Genomic DNA, 17,280 nt, shown 5'->3' with positions numbered 1-17,280 from the left:
AGGGGAGCTCCTTAGTGGTGTCTAGGTGGCAGGACCAACTCCTGGCTCAGTTTTCCTTCCTACCCAACTGGGTGGCTGTGGATGCATGGCTGCTCTAACCACCGTGGGGACTGGACCAGACCTGAAGCTCAGGAGAGCTTGACTATGGGAGAACTGAGCATCAAGTATCTTCAGAAGTTGTTCAAAAGGGCTGTTTAGTAGGGTCATATTTCCTACTTGGGGGGGGTTGGGGGAAGGGAGGTGGGTCCAGAGCTTCATCTGCATTAAGCTGTTTTGTTGTCAGTGTGTGAAAAAAAACCTGTTGTTGATGTGCTGACCCTTTCACTTCTGTTGCCTGAGCCAACCCGGTGACATGCTTGTTCTGTGGGAGGTGAGAATGAACCATCCTACTCGTAAAGCAACATTGCCAGCACCAGAAGGCGAAATGAATGTCTGCTTTAATGGAAAGCAGCACACCTGCCTACCTGATTTCTAGGGAAAGTGCTCATGTTTCCTCCTACAGTGCATGACGCACAGAAGTTATAATATAATGATGTTGGGCTGGTTGGGTCAGCAGATGGTAGGTCCAGAATTTGCATCATTTGTGAATGTCATTATGATGCTATTTGCTTCCTCTTCTAGATCTTACGAAAGATTTAAAATGACTGTAAATCTCTTGATGCTCATGTACCAGTAGAGAGTCAATTTGAAGATAGTTTTCCCCTTGTTTACACTCAACCAAAAGATTTGTTCTTTGGGGTGAGGAAAAAGGAGTTGTTCACCTACCAAAATGAAGGGAAAGGAATAAGAAATAAAAGATGAAGCATTTTCTTACTCTTCCTGTCAGGGCCATCCCTGGGGGGGTGGTGAATCAGGGCGACCTCTCCAGGCCCCACGCTTTGGGGGGCCCCGTGGAGCTAGGCGGAGCAGCAGCGGTGCATTCAACTGCTTGGTTGTCCATGTCGTCATCCCCCCGCGCCGTTGGCAACAACAGCTTCTTCAGGTCCATGACTGGAGTGGAGGCAGGGCTCTGCATGAGCTGATTTGCCCTTAGGCCCTGCACCCTGCTCGGATTGCCTCTGCTTCCTGTACTTCTAATATAAGTAGCAATTTAAGGTGTGTTTCCATGTACCTTACATGTCTTATTATCCTTGACACTGAGAAGGTGGATGGCATGTCTTTCAGGCCAAGGCAGGGGAGTTTGTCTCCTCCCTGAAAGGTAGTGTTCTGCGCTTGCTGCTTGATGCTGGATTCCTCTTCTTGCTGCGCTTCTCCTTGGATGACCCAGTGGATAATGTAATTGCAGCTTCCATCCATGCCCTCCATGCACTGCTGGTGTCTCCTGATGATGAGGTGAGAGAGAAAGAGATTTCCATGCTGGATTGATTCTGACTTGGGTGTGGGAATTGCAAAGAAAAGACCAAGTAAGTCACTTGGACCAGGTTTTGGTGGTCAACCAAGCATTAACACCAACACAGTACTGTTTTCATACTTTGTTCAGCCCAACTGTAAGCAGAAGAGCTTCTGCTCTCCCATGGGAGTCTTTTTCTCTATCTAATAGATTTCATTGGACAAAATGTTTTCCTAGCGTTCAGACTATTTCTACCTATCCTTACATTTAGCTCAAGACTACTGAGAGTCTCCATTCTTGGCAATTGCACAGTCCATATAATTCATACCCCCTATTTAGCCAGATTATTTGTATTAATTTTATTTAAATTTGACTTGTGAATTCAGTGGCATCCAACTTTTTATTGTGTTGCTACTGTTCCAGCCTGTGGATTGGCAGCCGTATGCCTTCCCCATTGTGCCTTATCCCAGCACAGTTGGCGTACTAGATCCTTTCCTCCCTCCATTTTCTCTAGTTCCCTCTTCATGCTTTTGGGTCAGTTTCTGTTATCCTTACACACATTTTTTCTGGGGTCTCGGTTATGTTTTCCTTTATCTAGAACTTTTTGACTCCTAAATGTAAGGAGAATGGAATACCAATTTCCTGAAGTCTCCACTCTCCAGACCTCCTCTCATTTGTAACCATGTCATCGACCTTTGAACTTTATCTTTTTCCCCATTACTTTTTTTGCGCCTGTTAATAGTTTGTGCTATAGTGACTTTCACCCAAGGTTTTTCAAGCACTTACAAACAAGTACCCAGCTCAGTCATCACCTTGTGAGACCAGCAATTAATGTCGTTTGACTGACTGACTGACCAACTAAGTCATAGAAATCAAAAGGGTAGAAATCATCAAGTAGTACAAGCCTCAAACTCAGTTTTCATTTGGAAAAAAACCCACATTTTTTGGTGTGGATGTAACACTTTCCGTGCAGTGCTGGAAGACCGAATATAGCAGCGTTGTTTAGAACCTGAGATGAAAACTCTCTAGTGTTTTCATTGCCCACCTTGAGAGGTTCAAAAAGTCAACAAAAAACATTAAAGAGCCCATTTAGTAATGATTATTAACAGTGCTATTTTAGGTCACCTACCGATGGTCAACACTGTGACAGACAAGAATAGGACCAAGAAAACTGACTTCCTGTGCTCAATCACTAGACAAGCAATTAATCACTCTCTTGCTCCTTATTTAAAATGCTTTTATTTCAGTGGGTGGCATCACTAGGTCCTCTCATCTGAGATGTGAGCTTTGTAAACATGCCGCAATTTCTTGTTCCTATTTTTGGGTCAGTTGGTTTGTATTTCAAAGCACTTTTAAAAATATTTCCCTTTTCCAGCCTTTCTTCCTCAAAATCTATTACAGCTGCTTTTCTTTTCTTAACAGAAGTACCTTGACTGGACTTTCTCATGGTACCAGGGGATGGCTGTGTTTCCCTTCATCCCTAATGAGGAGGAAGAGGAGGAGGAAGAAGAAGAAATGATGGAAAAGAGTCCAGGAAAAAAGTCAAATAATGAAAACAAACCAGATCCAGACGTGGCCCAGTATGATGTCATAAAGGTAAAGCCAAAGCTCTGGCCAGAATCTCTCCAGAGAAACATTTGCTGTATAGTAAGGCTATGTGTCCTGTTAAAGCTTTTACCAAGTAGGATATTTTTAACAAGTGGTCAGAACTATGCGCTGGCTTTTTGGTGTTGTGTTGCTGCCATTCGTTATTGGAGAAGTAGTTTTTCCTGTTAAGGTTGTGGTTTGATTGATGACTAATATGTCATACAATGTTCTTGAACCAGAGTGTAGGAAATAGAGACAAGTGCATCTCTGAATTTTCTTTTTCTTTTCCCTTCAGATTTTCTAAAATGTTGCATACAGACTTGAGTGGGTTAGGCTCATTCACTTTGTATTCAGAATGGCAGTATACGCATCCTCTAATGGTTAGAGATCTTCACAAGAGAGGGTGTGTATGTGTATGCAGGGAATTGAAGCTAGAGCAAGCTCTACATAGCTGGATTGGTACAGTGCATTCTAGTGGGTGTTTGTGCAGCATCAGTGACCAAGGTGTCATCTTTACTGATGCTGCATATCACCTAAGTTGAAACCACCCACTTTCCTCTTTATATTTGCATTTTGCAGTTAAATCCCTACAATGTCAATGTGTATTGCCATTTGCTTTGCTTTATCTCCAAGTTGAGACCTAAGAATACAGTCAGTTTTGTTATTTTAAAGTGATCTTTCCAAGTGATACTAGCACAACCATTTTGTTTGCTGTGGTCACATAGGTTCCTAATTGCAGTGTAACCCAAATGTTTACCATATTTACTTGAATCCAAGATGAGGGCCCCTCTTTCCCACAACATGGGGTACAAAAGCTTGTCTTTAGATTCAAGTACAGGCCCAGGGCAGGTGGGATGGCTTGTGTGGGTGGCATGTAGGGGTGACCTGCCTGTGTGGCTTGGGCAGAGCACAGAGGAAACAGTGCTCGCTGTCCCTATCCTTCCTCCCCCCATGTATTTTCTGTTCCAGCTCCAGCTTTGGCCCCTCCAGCCTTGACCTGGCTGGGCCCAGAGCTGCTGCTACTGCTTCTGCCCAACTGGGCTAGGCCAGGGCAACTGCTGCTAGCTGCCCTGGAACCAGAGCAGAGAAGTGGAAGGTAAGTAGCAGGAGCGGGGGGTGCAGGAAGTAGGGGTCAGGCACAGGTGAGAACAGATGGCCAAGGTCAGGCACAGGCAAGTGGGGGAGAGACGGGTGGTAAGGCAGGGCAGGCACAACCATTGGGGGGCAGGTGGAAGGTGGGACAGGCACTGGGGAAGAGCAGGCAGTAGAGGTCAGGGTCAGGTATGGGGGGGGCAGAGGACGTGGGGGGCAAGTGGTAGGGGATAGATATGGAGGTGCAGGAGGTAGGCAGCAGGGGAGCAACATGGTGGGGAACAAGAGGCAGAGGCGGCAGGCAATGCGGGAGGCACCCTGGCCCATCTGCCCTGCACCCAGCGCTGCGGAGGGAGCCCACATGGGCGGAGCACTCAGCTGGGTGGCTGGGATGGGGTTGCAAGTGGCCAGGGAGCAGCATTCAGGAGCGAGATGTGAGGTGCCAGGGAGACCCTGGGATTTTGGCGCAGTGACAGCGTGGGGATGGGGCCTGGGGCAGAGCTGCGATCCACTGCCCATGTGCCCCTGTGATGGGCACAGGTTCTGTGGGTAGGGGTGTGCCAGGAGCAGATCACTACTTTGCCCTGGGCCTGGTGCTGTGCTGTCACCATCCCAAGATCGTGACTCTGGCCCTGGACACAGCTCCCTGCCCACCTGTGGCCCCATCCCGTCTGCCTTGGCGTATCTGCCCACAAAGCTCCCAGCCTGTGGGCAGATAACACCCCTGGGATTGCAGTGCGGTGACATTGTGGGGCCAAGGCTTGGGTAGAACCCTGGTTTTGTAGGCAGGGACTTGCAAGGATCAAATTGTGGCTCTGGCCTGGCCCTGTGCTGTCACCTCCCTGTGATCCCATGAAGACTAGCCTGGACCCATGTAGGCAGGGTGCACAGCCAGGTGGGCAGCAGGCCAGGCAGGGAGCTGCATCTGGGGCTGGGATCTTGGGGTGGTGACAGTGAGGGGCCAGGGCAAAACCATGATCTGCTCCCCGCATGACCCTGCCCATGGAACCCGCACCTGTTGCAGGAGCGCGCAGGCAGTGGATTACAGCTCTGCCTGAGCTGTCACCACCCTATGACCCTACCTCGTGGTACTGGCCTGCCTGCTCATCCCACTCCTGAACACTGCTCCCTGCCCACCTGTGGCCCCATCCCACATAGGGAGTTTTGGTGAGCTGTTGCAGGGGGAAAACAGGGTGCTGACCCAGCCCAGCAAAACTCCCTATGTAGCCTGTGGGCCCAAATAATTGCCCACCCCTGAAATACAGTAATAATAGAACCTGGGATCAAAGCTGAGGAGAAATCATCTTCTGGTTTAGAATTCAGGAAGCTAAACTTGCAGGTCAGTATAATAGCCAGATCCCCGAAATACACTTCTTTGGTTTTGAATCTTTCATTGTGAGTAGCCTGAGGTCAGGGGAGACTTAGGATAAAGTTCTCTAATGTCCTGCTGTGTAAACATCCAGTCAACACCTGTTTTTTGGCTGATACAAGTGGATAACCAAGGGTGTTTGGCAGGAGCAAAGCAATTTTTTAAAAACACGCTGAACTCAGCCAAGCCTGGGATTGTGGCACTGACTGGCAGAGGCTTTTGAGAAAAGATCTGCACTAGGCAGTTCTGATCTTTAATGAGCTAGATGCCCATTTCACAGGCTGCCGAATTGCAACATGTAATGACACATTTGATTTGTGAAACCTCTTTCTGGATACTTTGATGTATCTAAAATGCACATTAATTCCTAGAACAGCTCTGGTGCTGCTGTGATCCTGGCCATCTGTGTAACATAACGCCAGGTCTCCTGCTACAGTAACAGAGTGTTTAATGGTTTAGCAGGTCTGTAAACAAACAAAAAAATCCAAACCATAAGGGCTGTATTCCTGTGTGAGGAGAAAGCAAAAGATACTGCTTCATGTGGAAGTTAAGGGGCTTTTTTTAGTCAACTCTTTAACATTTAAGAGTTGGATCTTCCTATTCTTATTGTATGTGTTTTTATTAAATGCCAGAACAAATTACTGTACCAAGATTTTAATATACTCCAAGAAATAAATAGGAAATTCCTAATATCAGTATCCAGAAATGAATGAACCTATTCCTGTAAATTGAACTTTGCTTCCTGGCTCTGCCACTGACTGTCTTCCTACTGTTCATCCCTGAAAAAGGCACCTCATCTCTGTCTGTGTCTCCATTTTTGTACCTACAAAAAGGAGGTAATTGTCCATTCTCTGCTTCTTTCATTTGCCTGTGACATCTGATACCAGCCACTGATAGAGACCATGTACTGGGCTAACTGGACCAGTTACTGGTCCTTTATGGTTCAGGAAGAGATGCTAGAACCTTTTCAGGCACATCGTTTCATATCTGTCTGTTATGGGGAAAGTTTTTTCCTATTCCTCATTGCTCAGTGGTGTCCTGAAGCAGGAGGGTTTGGTTTTCCTTTAAACTGATCTGAACCAGAATGGAAGATTGGAGTCTGCCAAACAGTACATATATTACACAATTAACTGGTTAATTACACAATAAATTTAGACCAGCGACATGTACAAAGTAATTACCATTCTATAAAAATGTCCATCCAGTTATAAAACAAGGCAACTAGCTACAAAGTTAGTGCTTGAAAACATGCAACAACTGTATACCTGATTTATAATCACCTTTAATTTGAACATGTGGCAGGGCCCTTAGCCACAGTTTTTTTTTTTTTTTTTAACTTGTTTGCCTCCATGCTGGTGACTCTAAAAGGTGATTTAAAATCCTTTTCCTCAAAAACGAAAAAGGATTTCCCCCCACCTCCCAATGGCTTCAGGAGAAACAGTTTGTCCAGAGTAAGTGTTAGGAGTATAAAGAGGCTTTTTTTTTCCCCTTTGTCTTCCAGGGACTTTTGAAGACCCGAATCCTTCACCGGCTGAGGTACATCCTTGAGGTAGTGCGACCCGTCCCCTCAGTGGTGCTGGACATTCTGGATATTCTCACCCATGTAGCAAGGCACTCCTCTGAAGCATGCATTCAGGTAACAGTCCAGCTGTGCAGGGGCTCACAGAGGAAGGAGCAAGAAATGGAGAGAGGAGAGGGAGACTTTCAATATACTTGTGATATGTTCGCTTCTGCTAACCATCTGATTGCTTGAACTGCTTCCCCGACTAAGTGGTTGTCTCTGCTATTTGCTGTTTTCTGCAGCTTTTGGACTGTCCTCGGCTGATTGAGACCATTGTTAGAGAGTTTCTCCCTACCCGGTGGGATCCCCAGGTGGCTGAACCAGGGCAGCTGCTTATCAGCCTTCATGGAGTAGCTTGCGCCACTGCCATGAAGTTCATTAGAGTCCTGGCATCTGGAGGCAGGGATGCAACAGCCAGACTGGTAAGTGATTGTGACTTGGCATTGCTTTTGTGGCCACAAGGGACACAGGCAGAAGCCCTAGTTCTTTGTGCCTGCTTTTCTGCACAAAGGTAGAGGAAGAATTAGCCATGAATCTAAACTGCAGAATTGGATCTAAACTTCACCAAAGCTTGGGGGTAGATAGAGTTGTTTCTAGCAGGCTGATTCAGATCCAACTTCACAATGAAGAGGAATAATGGCTCCAGGAACCTAGGACTGAAAAGGTCCTCACGGGCCATTGAATCCAGTTCTCTGTGATCACTTATCCCAAGAGGCTAAAAAATTGGCCTTTTCAACTCCACAGCTATGTTGTGAGAACAAACCACAGAAGAGCAGGGGAGACACAGACAACATCACTACCATGTCACTGCAGTGACAGAAAAGCATTTCAAATAGGAGCAGAGTAAGACTCCATCTCTGTGTCCTCCAACTGTTTTGAATGTAGCATTTTTAATAGCACCTAATAAATCGCCATCGAGGAAATTGCCCTTTTCAGCAAGAGAACTCTAACCTGTATGCAATAAAATGAAGTATTATGTATGTGAGTAATGGACTAATAATGGTGTGTGTGTATCCATGTATTCTCAAGCATGTACAAATCTAAACTCTGCAGGCTAGCTCTTTTCAGAGCTCTCACTGTATCCCATGCTCATCTACTCTAGTGTCAGTCCTGTTACTTGGAGCATCCTAGTGTGGCATGTTGCAAACATTTAGGTGTCAGACCATCAAGCCATGAAAACAGCATGAAAAGTCTTAGCATTCAAAATGTCATGCTTTGTCCCGTGATCTGCAGAGGTCACTTAAAAATCGGTGGCTTGATACATTAGTACATTCATTTTCACATTGCTCTGTATGAACTTGAATTTAAATGCTCTACAGCATGTCCATGTATCACAAAGAAATAGTCATGATATACAGAATATAACATGTCCTTCCCCTAGAAGATTTGCTTCCTTTTTCCCACACCTTAGACCTTTTCTGTTTAAGCACAAATATCCAGTAGTTAAAGGGAGTAACTTATCCTCAGAGTCTGTGAAGGCTGAGGAAACCTTACTGTTCACTAAACCAGAACATTTCTAAAGAAAGTGGAATTCCATCATCCAGTAAAGTAGCTGAGCGGATGTGAAGCATTCCATTTCCTGGCTAGAGGGCATTGTTTATGGTCAGACTGATTACCACATTTGAAATCAGGAAGGAATTTTACCCCATGGTCAGATCAGCATGGACTGTGGATCGTTTTTGCCTACTTCTGTAGCAGGGGATATCAGCCTATTCCTTGCATGTCTTGAGCATGTTTTAACAAGCTACTTCCTCCTTTCAGTGGCAGGGTATTGATAGTGCCCTCATCCCCTTGCTTTATCTGTGGCAAGTAAAAGGTGATTTTGATATTTTCAACACTGTCTGGTAGTTGTGTGTGTGAGGGTTGTTCCTGACATTTTTAAGAGAGGCTTAGATACAGATGGTTTCCTTCAAGCAGGGGATTGAAGTAGATGACCGCCTGAGATGCCTTCCAGAGCTACTTTTCTATGGTAAAAAAAACTAAAATGTACTGATAGCCACTCAGTACAAAAAAAAATAGTTCACTTTGTATTCAAGGTTGACTTATGAACGGGTTAAAAAAAAATTAAAAAAATAAAAGAATAACCAGTTGCTGTGGACCAGTAGTCACCAGTTAGTGGATCTTGATCCACTGGTAGATCTTGGAGCTCTTGTGGTAGATCTCGGAGCCTCTTGGAGTCAATCCAAGGCTGGGGTGCGGGGCTGAGTGCCCTCATGCATGCATGTGCATGCTCCAGCCTAGCAGATCAGTCTGTGGGGGAGGGGAGGGGAGGGAAGGGGCAGGGGCGAGATGGAGGCCCCCGCGGTGAGGGACAGTGCTGCAGAGGCAGGAGCAGGGGCAAGCTGAGTGGGCTCTGGCCTGGTGGGACTTAACCTGCTGTGGAGGTGCACCCCCAAATAATTTTTTCTCCCTCTGCCTTGATCTGCCCCCCCCTTCCCTCCCCACAGGTTTACCTGCTGGGTTGTGGAGGAGGGGTTGGCACACAGTAGATCTTGGGTTGCTTTTAAATGCTAAAGGTGATCTACTTAAAATGGTTCGAGACCACTGCTATAGACTGTTAAGAGTCTGACAGTCGGTTGCTTCCAGTTACCCCTAGCGATATGATCCTAGCGTCCATTTATCGTGTATTGATTCTTTGGAAATGGAACCTTAATATTGAACAAAAGAAGGATTTAGATATGAATGTTACAGTGATTTTGAGGGAAGTTTAGACTGGGCTGAATAGGACTATGAGGCTCTTGTGATCCAAGTCTCAAGAATTGTTTACTTCATTGTCTGCTTATTCTTTGCAGCTTAATAAATTTGAGCTAAAAAGTCGTCTGAGCCGTTTTATAGCTGAGGATCCTCAAGACCTTCCTCTGCAGAGAGAAGAAGCCATCAGGCTTAGCACTGAGGCTTTTCGGCTATGGGCAGTGGCTGCTGGATACGGTCAGGCTTGTGATCTTTACAGGTATGGGCCAAACCCAAATGGGGTGTCCTTTTAACAAAGACAGTGAACTTCTTTTTGTGAGGGGTAAAAGCAGGGATTTGTGGAGTTTCCCTTCCTCATGATCCAGTGAAACCTCAGCATCCAGAGACTTGCATGTTGTGTCCTTAATTTTTTCTGACCTTCTGTGATATTCCTTATTTAATTATTAGCATCCTGTTGCTGCTTGTCTAGGTGTGAACACAAGTACATTTGAAACTCTTTCAAAAAGATCTGCAGCTTCTAATTTTCGTGTGAATGAGCTAAGAATGATTCAAATGTAACGAAGCTGCTCCACCTTTAACACTGCTTCATCCAGGTTTACAGTTGAAGGGTTTTGTTACATTTGAATTGTTCTTGGCTCATTCGCATTTAACAATTGGAACATACTATCTGCTGCTCTGACAGCCCTATCAGATTTTCCTGTCTAGTGCTTAATTGGTATTGGTTGTGATTCTGCAATAGCCACATTTTAAAGTCTCCAGATTATTCCTTGAGTTTTCCCTGTTTAGTTCCCTTTTTCATTGCTGGATGCAGATTCTTTCTGTAATCTGAGTGATCCATTGCAATCATGACATTTGGCAGCATGGTTTTTGTAACGCACCCAGGTATAAGCCTCTGCAGCCTTGAGAGAGAGCTTGCAGTGGTCCATCAAGCAGCAGCATGCACACTAAAAGCAGTGCAGACAGAATGCCCCCTCCCCAGCTGCTGTGGGCACTGAGTTCACGAACGTAGATGGCGTTAATGAACACAATGCCTTATTTGCGGATTTTGCTATTATCAGGGGATACAAGAACGTATCCCCCACGAATGGCGAGGATCGCCTGTACTATTTAGCTCCTTAAATACCAAAGCAATGGATGTGACGCAAAAACTTTGTTTTATTAGGACACCATCCACTTCAGTCTTGGAAGTACCTTGAGCTAATAGAGGGGTGGGTCTCAATCTGCAGAGCTTGGGACAGTGTTCCACTTTGTTCTGTTGTTCTCCCGTTTACCCTTTCATTTCTTCTGTCACCACCTGCAGGGATCTCTATCCCATGTTGGTGAGGATTCTCCAGTCCCTACCTCACCTACAAAGCAGTTCCCAGGAAAACAGCCCCATGTTTCAGCTTTCCATCCAGCGAGCAGCAGCTGTGATCACTCTGCTTACCCACGTGACTCAGACAGCAAGCTGCACAGCAGAGCTGCAGGCCCAGCTAAACAGGTAGACCCTACCGTTTCTGTCATCCTCTTGCATTGTCTCGGTGTCCTCTTGGAAACACTGATGTTGTTTCTCCTTTATTCTATCTCTCCTTTCTTTTGTCCTCTTTCATTTTGTATAGTTTATGTTCAAACAGTGACAGTGTCCTCTTAGCAATCATATTTCCTAGGGATTTCCTTTAGCATCTTGTCAGTGCGAAATACAAAGGAGACAACAGGATCTCTGGCCATAAGGGTGTCCTCAGCTGGTATGGTAATTCTGCTGAGGAGCTCATGGCTTTCTGTGTATGTGTACATGCACATGCATGAGAACACCCTACCAAGAGAATAGGCTTAAGCAGGTTAGCCAGAGCATTTGATGTGACATGGAAAAGGAGAGAAACAGTAACTTGTGATGGGGAATGTATGTCCAAATTAGTAATGAAGCAAATATATCTTCTGTCTGATACTTCTGTGTTTAAGCCAACTGAATATAAAAAGTGCATCACTAAAGTAGTTTCCCAATGCGGACCAGGATACTGTCCCTTGCTTCTCCATCCTGAAGGTCACCTTGTGCAGAAATAAATTTCCACTGGCAGTCATCAATTACAGTTTTAAAAATAACAAATGTGAGAGGGAGGAGTGAGGAGAAACAGATGTAGCTAATAAAAGACCTTTGCACCGCATCATAAAAACTCAGTGCAAATAGTCCTCTTTCCATGATGATTTTTATGTGAATGAAAAGCTGGTGTGAGGACCTTTATTGGGTTTAATCACTCCCTTTAAACAGTGGAGACTCAAATAAAACAATGCTGAACCAGGAACCCAGGATGCAGGAACAGAGTGAAACTTCCCTGCCTTGTTTCATTGTCTGAACTGAGCAAGGCACCAAAAGGACCTGGCATGAATGGTGGAAAGCAAAATATATTTTAGAAATCTCTTCACTATTCAGTCTTTCAGCAATAGAGGGAAGCACATCTTGCAGCTGAAGTAATTGGGTATACAGAGCTAATTTGACAATGTCACTTTAAAGTATTCTCGTTCTTTGGGTATAAAACACCTTTAAGATATATTCAAGTTCCACAACACGAATAAAGCAAACCTGTTAACACTATCCCCTCTGCTGTGATTCATCTCCCACCTGAGACTTTTCAGTAAGGTTTATTGTGTGAGTTTAATGTTTCTTCCTCGCTCCTGTGTATTCTTTACCACTCTCACTTATTGTAGTAAGTATCAGACTCTTGCTGTCTATTTCCCCTTCTTTTCTATAAGGCAGAGTGGGAGTAAGTAGCTAATTCTCATACTGGAACAGAGTTAATAACATGTTTCCCAAGGGATCAATATTGAGTCCAGTATCTTAATCTTTATCACTCCTGGGAGGATGAAGTAGACAATGGAATTTGCTGAAGACACAATTATTTTTGTTGCAAGAAAGTGAGGAGCTCCACTCTGATCTATGCAAACTGGGGGATGGCAGGTGAGATGCAGTAGGTAAGTGCAAGGTAACGGGTTAAAACCTTTGAAATACACTGCCAGGTTTTGAATTGGTTAGAGAGAATTCTTAGAAACCGTTGCCGATGTTTCCATAAAAGCATCTGCTCAGTGTGTAGAAGCAGTTAAAAAAGCTGTGACTAAAGGGACAGGCTCATATAATGACTGTATATGTCCAGAGATCAATTTGGCTGGACTGTCTTGAAGTATCTTGGTGAATTGATGTTTTTCCCTAGTGGCTATCCTTCTGTGCCCTTTCTCTGTGAGACTGAATGCAGTGGAAACATGTATTTTTAATCATAATGTTTGAAGAATCCAACTCTTGCAGAAAAATTCCCCTTTGCCATTTCACCTTCTGTTATATTGTAACAGTGGCCCAGAAGATGGGGAGCAGATTCCGCCTCCACCAGTGACCTGGAGTCATGTGTCAGGCCTGCGACCTTTGCTTGAGACCAGTCTGAGGAGATCTTTCCAGGAAATATCCCAACTAGAAACTTGGCAGGCTCTACAGCCTCTTACAACAGCATATGTCATCTACTTAGGAGTTTATTATAGTGTTTGCAGCCAACAGGTAAGGCCTTTGAAACCCCACCCCTAAAAAAACAAAAAACAAAAACTTCTTAATTCCTAAGTGAGAGCTTCATAGATTTCATAGACATTTGGGCTGCAAGGGACCACGGAGGATCATTGAGTCTAGCCCCCTGCCCCATGGGCAGGAAGTCGGCAGGGATCATAGGATCCCAGCAAGATAAGCATCCAAATGTGTCTTGAAGGCGTTCAAAGTGGGTGCTTGAACCGCCTCCAGTGGCAGTCTATTCCAAACCTTGGGAGCTCGGACAGTAAAGAAGTTCTTCCTTATGTCCAGCCTGAATCGGTTGAAACAAGAGAAGATAGAACTCTAACCAACAGGGCACTGAAAGCTGGATTCTGATTACCAGTCCTGAAATCGAGGCTGGACAGCATCTAAAATGCAAGCAATTAGCATGCTTAATACTCAGTATCCCTTGCAGATTGTAGTGACCACATATAGTTCTTGAATATTTTCCTGTCTGACTTTGAAGCGTCTGAACAGTGAAAATGTGCGTGTTTGTCTTATCAGGACTTTGGATAGCAGATAGAGACAGGAACCCAATGATCAGCATGGTATATGGCCATCTTTAAGCAGAATTTTCTGAAGGTGAAAAGTGTCAGGCTTATGAAAGTGAAGGCTGACATGTTACATCTATCCCCAGAATCGATGCGTCATTGGCACCCAAACCTAAGCTTTCTTGCGCTACCCTGCCAACATGCCTCAGCCCTGACCTGGAAGAACCATCTCTGAGGGTGGGGGATAATTTTGTGTGTCTGACAATTGAGACCTTTCTGCCTCTTCTGAGACTTCCCGAAATAAGCACACTTCACCACTAGTTGTGGTGATGTAGAAGCTGGCCCACAAGCAGCTCCATGGGGACTGCTAGCTCTTGTCAAGTAGCCCCAAGGAGCCAAGAGAGAGAAACAACTTTGATCTAGTGCTACGTAGGTGCTGGGTTTGAACTAGTGACTCTAGCAGCTTAAAGCCTAATATTTATTACTGGACTTCTGTGAATATCCAAGGAAGACTGGATGGTGCCAATCACTTTTTAGATTTTTGAATTCTAAATTCAAAAAAGAAAAATATTGTGAGGGGGGTGTGCTGATACAAAGGTGGCTTTACCTCAGTAGCATACTACTACTATGTTAAAAATATTTACAAAGTGTGTGAATTAGAAGGTAAAAAAAAATCTACCCATGTAGTAACCCTAGGATAGTGGCTATCCAGAATTCCTCAGGCCATTCCTATCCTAAAATCCAGAACTGAGAATGGCAGCATGTCTGCTTAGCTTGAAATTATAAGTCGAGCCTCTTTCTGGAGAGGGTTTTCACTCGCTTCTTGTGGACTGAATCAAATTGCATTCTGGCAAAATAAAAAGGAGTATACTCTTTGGTATATTCTCATAACTTTTGAGCATGTCTTAGTGAGGAAAGGATCCACTAAAACCTTAGATTTACAGTATGAAGTTCTCCATGCAGTGCTCCTACATGGTATTTTTTAGTTTGGTCTCAGTGGCTTAGCTGATCTTGCTGTATGCTGCTGATTCTGCTGACATCCTGGATAACACTGTTGAAAATTCCCAGAGCAGTCATTAGCCCTTTCTTGTGTTGTAATCCCAGGCCTTTGTTTATGAACCCAGGTAGCCTCGCTTAGTTTCTTTGTGGTTAATGGACAGGCCAATATGTGGGGATGTCTCTGGAGCTGGGGGAGGTTTATTTACCTGTAGACACCTACTCTAATCCATAGTATTATCACTGTGCAAAATGTGTCTGCAGGAAAAGGGCTCTTAAACAAAAGGGAAGAAAGGCAAGTGAAGCAGCCTCTTCCTTTTCCTTTTTCTGACTGCCTCCATACATATCTTTTTTGTCCCCTCCCCCATCCCATGTTTTCTGCAGCCGTCACTAAATCCAATCGATTGCTTGGAGGAATTGGAGCATTTGACATCTGAGGTGCTGCTGCCTCTCCTTAGCCAGCCAGCCTTGCACAGCATGTGGGACCTGCTCAGGTAAAAACCATACCAAGCCAGGGAACTAAGCAGGTTGACAAGCTACCTGCAGTCTCATTTCTGAACTATGTGACATGCTCAGAAATGGGGGAAGGGGAACAGTTCTGTGACTGAGAACCTCACAAAATGACCCCTCTAACGTGTGTCAGACTGCAGCTGCACTGCATGCTTAGGTGGTTTATTTTGGTGTGTTTACTCACCAGACATGACATGGACATATTGTTCCTGATGGAACCCTGTCTTCATTAGATCGGTGGAAGGTCCCTCCATGTGTATGCAGCTTAGTGCTTTTCTCTCGGCCTCTTCCCAGCAAGAGAGTGGAGACTGACATATCCACAGTAGACTCAAGGGCACCCACTCCTTTTTTCAAGTGTCCTGCTTGTGGATCACCAAAGTGGAATGCATGTAGGCAACCCTTTAAAGAAAGAACAGTTACTCTGTAGTAACTGTGTGGCCCTTTGCTGTCCACATAAACCATGATCTGCCCTCCTTCCCCATTACTTTTTTGAATAGAGGAACTAGAGAGTGGTTTTGATTGCCCTGACCTTTGTGTTCTTGGCTATAGCATAGTGAAGGACATGCCCTAGTATCTGCTTTTAATTTAAAAGATTGTGATCTTGTTGTGCCTGAGGCACCTGCAGAGGTGCAACTAGCAAGGTTTGTGCCCTGGAAAAAACTCTGTTGGAGATTGGAAGGAGAGGGGTTGGTGGTGGGTGGGGGAAAATCTTATTTGCCTCAGGGACTCCAAAATTCCTGGCTTGTACTGCCATGGTACAGCCTGCCCACCCTGACTCTTGCTGCTGCAGCTAGACCAGTGGTGCCCCCTCTAAATTGGTGCCCAGTGCTGGTACCCTGCTCACCCACCCCTTGTTACGCTACTGGGCACCTATACACCAGACCCACAGTTACTGAAGGTTAGGTGACTGGCTGCTCTTTTTTATTGTACAAGTGCAAAGCTTAGCCATTCCCTTTGAGTATATCTTTCAGTGTACTCATGACCTGTCAGTCTGGCATGGTTGGCAATGTACAAAGAGCCTTTCTTAATAAAGTCCTACAGGCAGAGGTGTATTTTAAGTGTGAGAGAATCCTGAATTTCAACACTTCTTGCACAACATGGATGCGTAAAAGGACACTGAAAACTCCTATGTTTTAATACACTCCAGTCTTTTAGATGCAGGGTTGGCTTTTTACTCTTTACATAGGTATTTTCATTTTAAATGTTCTTATTGGCCAATGTTGGTGATTTGGATTAGGCCTGTGTGTGGAAAAGCTTTGGTTTCTTTGGTTATCTGTGGTCCAGTAGTTTTGAATAAGAGCACAGTATAAGAGTAGCACAGTATAAGAGTTTGGTCTCCTTGATGTTCCTGAAATTTGTGACCAGTTAATCAAAAGACTGAAATTTGTTAGAGTCAACATGTGTTAATTTGTATTGAAATAGTGGTTAACTGCTCTACTGAGGAGCTTTGTGATGCTAGAGACTGTGTACTCACAAACCTTGAAAGGCTCTGTGGCTACAGTTGATTGTACAAATGTTTCTGAGGTGGGAGCTTTTAATGTGTAATTTGCCTTGAAAGCTGTCAGTGTAATGAGTGCTGTTGATCTGATCTGTCTTTATTCACACAGGCCGTGTTCTGCTCTATGCAATCCCTTGTCTTGTTCCCCAGCACCAGAATCTGTCTGCAGCATTGTGTCTTTGAGTTGTACTGGAGGCAAACCCCCTATGAGTTTAGCTGGCTCAAAGTCACCTTTTCCCTTCATTACTGCTCTTCTTTTCCTCATCAACAGTATCACCCAAATCCACAAAAGCCTGGTCAGCAAGGTTAGTATTGGCTTGTTACTAGGAACTCCACTTGAATATGAGCTTGGTTGTGGGGGAGGGGAGGGCCTGTATCTAAGTATGCTGTACGGGTGACTTTAGTAGGGTTGTTTATGCTCAACAGTTGGGGGTTTTGGCTAAAGATAAAACAAAGTGGTAAGGAGAACCCTCTAAGTTCAGAAGTAGCAAGATCTTGCTTCTGATATGCTTAGTCCTGGGATGCACGCTATACAAACAAAAATGAGCAGCTGAAAGTAGTTTGACAAGGTAAGAAAAACAGTCACATTGCTCAAGGGACTGATTTGTAGGGAA

The 17,280-nt window shown here is 44.7% G+C and overlaps 1 protein-coding gene across 3 annotated transcripts in view; it reads left to right on the top strand.

Annotated features, from left to right (window-relative positions):
• Positions 1-17,280, top strand: part of RPAP1 (RNA polymerase II associated protein 1) — a 51,134-nt gene that overhangs the window by 24,905 nt on the left and 8,949 nt on the right. For 2 of the 3 annotated variants that reach the window (XM_006024610.3, XM_025205316.1), the window contains 9 exons: positions 1,165-1,332; positions 2,753-2,926; positions 6,880-7,014; positions 7,182-7,361; positions 9,732-9,889; positions 10,931-11,110; positions 12,949-13,147; positions 15,043-15,152; positions 16,776-16,971. In XM_006024610.3, the coding sequence (XP_006024672.1) occupies positions 1,165-1,332; positions 2,753-2,926; positions 6,880-7,014; positions 7,182-7,361; positions 9,732-9,889; positions 10,931-11,110; positions 12,949-13,147; positions 15,043-15,152; positions 16,776-16,971 (1,500 nt within the window). The remainder of the gene's footprint in view (positions 1-1,164; positions 1,333-2,752; positions 2,927-6,879; positions 7,015-7,181; positions 7,362-9,731; positions 9,890-10,930; positions 11,111-12,948; positions 13,148-15,042; positions 15,153-16,775; positions 16,972-17,280) is intronic. The other variant, XM_025205315.1, reaches the window with a different exon arrangement.

This window comes from Alligator sinensis, unplaced genomic scaffold, assembly GCF_000455745.1.
Source record: "Alligator sinensis unplaced genomic scaffold, ASM45574v1 scaffold108_1, whole genome shotgun sequence".
Taxonomy (NCBI): domain Eukaryota; kingdom Metazoa; phylum Chordata; order Crocodylia; family Alligatoridae; genus Alligator; species Alligator sinensis.
The sequence above is the reverse complement of the archived record's forward strand: the minus strand, read 5'-3'. Positions and strand labels throughout refer to the sequence as shown.